Here is a 5,000-nt window from a genome sequence, read left to right on the forward strand (position 1 = left end):
CACCAAAGAGCCAGGCTCGTTGGCATGTTAGTCAGAACACACCCACAACCCTAGGCAAGTGATGGTCACTCCATCACACATCTTGCCAGTGGCCATCTGCAGAAGAGACCCCATTGCATCATATAGGCTCAGTTAGGCTTCTTAGACCCCCTTGCATCATATACTGTAGGCTCTGTTACTACATATTCAAGTAGATGAGATCTCATTTGCATATTTAATCAGCATATTTCAGACAATTTGCAATACAAAGGTCTTTGTCTAATTTCTAACCAAAATGTTGAAATTGTCAACTGTTGAACTGTTAGGCACATATTGACTGCAAGCTTAACCTCACAGATAATGTTAATGCCATATGCAAAAATCAAAGGCCAATCAAAGGTTGTTTTTATTAGTGTGTGATGCATTTTTGTGTTATGTAAAGTGTTACCGAATATGATATGGGGGTCCGCAAAAGTGCACTGCTGGGGTTCTACCTTGCCAGTAGCCCGGTTTGTGGTGTTGCATTTTTGTGTTATTATGATACGGGGGGTCTGCAAAAGTGCACTGCTCCGCAAAAGTTCTATTCCATTGTCTTCAATAGAACCCTGCACACTGGCGCTGATGTCCTCGGACATCGGCTAGCGATTAGAGACGAGTTCTATTTTGTCGGCGCCGCCCATTGACTATCGTGTGAAATTGGGTTTGGGGGTTGGAATTGTGTCGGAACCGATGTGTGGGGGCCCTGACTCGAAGTTAATGCAATCAATTTGCGGTTTGTGTCTGACATAAAACTTGTGGCTAGTTTAACATACTTCTGCCCTCCCTCTCCCCCTCCCTCTCTCTCTCTCTCTCTCCCTCCCCCCCGCTCCCTCCATCTCTCTCTCCCTCTCTCAATCTCTCTCCACCTCTCTCTCTTCCTCCCTCCCTCCCTTCCTCTATCTTCCCCCCTCTCTCTCTACATCCCTCTTTCTCTCATCTCCATCTCTCCCCTCTCTCCATCTCCACCCCCCTCTCCTCTCTCTCATCTCTCTCTCTATCTCCCCCTCCCTCTCCCCTCCCNTCTCCCCCCTCNCCCCTCTCCTCTCTCTCTCTCTCTCTCTCTCTTCATCCCCCCCCTCTCTCTCTGCATCTCCCCCCCCCCCTCATCTCTCTCCTCTCTCTCTCCCTCCTCATCTCTCTCTCTCCTCTCTCTATCCCCCCTCTCTCCCCCCCCCCCCCTCCCCCCCTCCCCCCCCCCCCCCCCCATCAGGCTCCTGGGTTGAGTTAGAGATGAACGGTAACTCCACTTCCTCCTCCCAGCTGCTGCAGGCCTCGGCCCATAGCAACGCCCCTAGCAACGCCCTTAGCACCGCCCCTAGCAACGCCCTTAGCAACGCCCCTAGCAACCCACACCCTGACAACGGTAACCATGCTGACCTGGACCAGACCACGCCCCCCGTGGTGCAACCGGAAGGGGCGGGGCTTACAGCCGGACTGGAGGTGGTACAGGTAGGCTTTGAGTGTGTGTGTGTGAGTGTGAGTGTGTGTGTGTGTGTGTGTGTGTGTGTGTGTGTGTGTGTGTGTGTGAGTGTCTGTTTGTTTCTGTGTGTGTTTCTGTGCGTGTGTGTGTGTGTGTGTTAGGGGTGGGCGATATGGGCAAAAAAAATTATCTCGATAAGTTTTAGAATTTTCACGATAACGATAAGTTGACGATAATTTCCAAAAAACACTTGCAAAAACCAGTAGGGCCTATTTCAGGAGGGGGGGGGGTAATCAATGTGTTTGAATTTTACTGTATAGGAATTTGGCAGGGCAGGGTGAGTAAAGCAGATAATTTGTAGGCCTATGTAGCCTAAACGGCATGTTACCAAGAGGTCTGCATAAATGATGGCATGTCTACACTAGGCTACATCACAAAGCATGGCAGTATAACAAAGCTACACATTCATGCTGTCTATTATTTGTGCATGATTCCAGACGAATTTCTGCACTGGAGGTAGTAGTGCTGCATTTGTGTTGTAACTGGGGAGGGACAGAGAGTTGGGAGAAATGCTGTGCTGAAGAGCTTTTGAATTTAATAACATGCATATGCTCTGGTCTGTAAAGTAATACTTCATCACTTGGCATGAAAACATATCCATGTAAATAAAAAAATAGTTTTATAATGTATTGCTTATGATTCTGTTAGATGACAGCCATTTTTGACTGGAAACAGTACATGGATAGGAAACTAGGGCAGCTGCAAATTGCATGTGTTGAATTTCACACATTGTAATTTAACTCACTGCACCAGTCTAACTTAACAGTACTTGTCCACCTAAGCAGTTATGCCATCTGTATGCAGGTGGGTGTTTGACTAGTGAGTAACATTAGTTGTAGAGAACAACATTGCTTAGCCTAGTTCGCTAACTAGCATGCTAACTAGCGATTTCTCAGACCAGAGACAAAGCTATTTATCTTCCTATTTGGCTTTCCATAATCACAGACGGTTGCTAAGTAAAGCACATCGTTTCAAAACGCCCTCAGCACCATGCAATGGCTGGTTTAGTGGTTTAATTCCTCATGTAAATCCACCATTTGGATAACAGCAATTCTCCTCCAGTGCCCAGCAGCAGCAGTGCTGTCTGTGCACGAGTGACACGGAAATTTCTCTCTCCTGTCTGGCAAAACGCTGCAGCCCGCCCCCCTCAGCGCTGTCTGCTCATTGGTTCACAGACTTTTTTCTCCAGTTCACAACTACATTACTATTGGCTGAAAGGCTTGGCTGTCGTCACTGTCTGAATGAGTCCTGTCACAGCGCTTTTGTTGATTTTAGCGTCTTCATAAAAATATCTCGATATTGCAAAATTACTCATCGTCAAAACAACATTTACGATAACTTCGCAGATGGTATATATCGCCCACCCTTAGTGTGTGTGTGTGTGTGTGTGTGTGTGTGTGTGTGTGTGTGTGTGTGTGTGTGTGTAGGAAGAGGAGTCCAGAGCATGCTCCTCCATATTAACTCTGCTGTGTGTGTGTGTGTGTGTGTGTGTGTGTGTGTGTGTGTGTGTGTGTGTGTGTGTGTGTGTGTGTGTGTGTTAGGAAGAGGAGTTCTTGAGGGGTCTAGAGCACGTGCCCTCCTCCTCCATATTAACTCTGCTGTGTGTGTGTGTGTGTGTGTGTGTGTGTGTGTGTGTGTGTGTGTTAGGAAGAGGAGTTCTTGAGGGGTCTAGAGCACGTGCCCTCCTCCTCCTCGATCCACAACGGCGACATGGAAAAGATCCTGCTGGACGCTCAACATGAATCCAGCCCGAGCAGCTCCTCCTGCAACAGGTAACACACACACACACACACACACACACACACACACACACACACACACACACACACACACACAGACCAAACACATCATAAGCAGACTAATTCAGATCGGCAGGTTTTACATAATGCTGCTGGCAGAGTAATAAACAGACAGACAGACCTGTTCAGAATTCACGTCTCACTGAACGCATCGTTGACTCAAACACACCAGAGAGGTTTATTGGATGGGTATCACGAGAGACTCCACTCTTCCAGGTGGTACTGCACTCTAGGGGCGCCAACAGGAGTGCAGACTCCATTCAGAATGAATGGGCTGCGCTCTCTCAACAGCGTCCCCTAGGGGAACTGCAGGCATGGGTAAATAGGGAGTGGGGAGGCTGTATGTAAAACTGGCTGTGAACACACACACACACAAACAGACAGTGCAGACCCTAAAGAGAGAAGACCTGCCGTCCTGAAGCGTGTACGTTGATAAAAAATAGAGATTCCGAAAAGTACACTTGTTATGGTATTTCAAAAGGGAAGAGGCTGTTCCAGAAGCATAGGAGATGTTTGTTGTTACAAGACACTAAACTTACTGACTGGACTGAGGACATCGTCAGAAATGCCTGTGTCTGTGGTGCCTACTGCATATCTGAAGCTAACGTGACCATCCGTTTTCTTATTTCAGAAAAAACACCACGGTCGATTCTGCTCCAACGATGCGCCAAAAAACGTCATATCTGTTTACAAACAGTAAAGGGGTTTATAGCGCAGGCGTTTACGTCATCGTTCTCCCCCTTTCGCCCCCAAACCTGTCTCTTTGCTTATTGGCTGTTTTCTGGGGGGGGGGGGGGGGGGGGGGGGGGGTGGGGGGGGGGGGGGGGGGCGGGGGGGGGGTGGGGGTGGGGGGGGGGGGGGGGGGTTGGCCGGCCAGATCCTACTGCTCCACAGAAAACAGTAACCAGACTAACGGTACGGAGCCAATCTTTTGGCGGAAGTACGTAGAATAGCACGCAAGGCTAATGCGTAGGATAGCACACAATGCTAATGCGTAGGAAAGCACACAAGGCTAATGCGTAGGATAGCACGCAAGGCTAATGCATAGGATAGCACGCAAGGCTAATGCATAGGATAGCACGCAAGGCTAATGCGTAGGATAGCACACAAGGCTAATGCGTAGGATAGCACACAAGGCTAATACGTAGAATAGCACACAAGGCTAATACGTAGGATAGCACACAAGGCTAATGCATAGGATAGCACACAAGGCTAATGCGTAGGATAGCACACAAGGCTAATGCGTAGGATAGCACATGAGGCTAATGCCAGCCATGATTATGTCCTCGATTGTAAGTCACTTTGGTTTAAAAAAAAAAAAAAAAAAAGCGTCTGCCAAATGTTATGTAATGTAATGTAATGTAATATTGTAATTCCCTCCACCCTCTCTCCTCTACCTCTCTCTCCACCCTCATCTTTCCTCTACCCCTCTCTCCATATCTCTCCTCTACCCCTCTCTCTCTCCACCCTCATCTTTCCTCTACCCCTCTCTCCATATCTCTCCTCTACCCCTCTCTCTCCACCCTCCCCTCTTCTCCTCTGTTCTCCTCTCCTCTCTCCTCTCCTCTCTTCTCTATCACTCTCTCCATATCTCTCCTCTACCTCTCTTCTCCACCCTCCTCTCTTCTCTATCACTCTCTCCACATCTCTCCTCCCTTCCTCTCATCTCTACCCCTCTCTCTTCCTCTCCATATCTCTCCTCT

The 5,000-nt window shown here is 48.4% G+C and overlaps 1 protein-coding gene across 1 annotated transcript in view; it reads left to right on the plus strand.

Annotated features, from left to right (window-relative positions):
* LOC134445566 (BCL2/adenovirus E1B 19 kDa protein-interacting protein 3-like) overlaps positions 1-5,000 on the plus strand; it is a 16,985-nt gene that overhangs the window by 5,608 nt on the left and 6,377 nt on the right. The window contains exons 2-3 of the mRNA XM_063194614.1: positions 1,229-1,467; positions 3,146-3,270. Coding sequence (XP_063050684.1) covers positions 1,229-1,467; positions 3,146-3,270 — 364 coding nt within the window. The remainder of the gene's footprint in view (positions 1-1,228; positions 1,468-3,145; positions 3,271-5,000) is intronic.

The sequence above is a fragment of the Engraulis encrasicolus genome, chromosome 3 (assembly GCF_034702125.1).
Source record: "Engraulis encrasicolus isolate BLACKSEA-1 chromosome 3, IST_EnEncr_1.0, whole genome shotgun sequence".
Classification (NCBI taxonomy): Eukaryota; Metazoa; Chordata; class Actinopteri; order Clupeiformes; family Engraulidae; genus Engraulis; species Engraulis encrasicolus.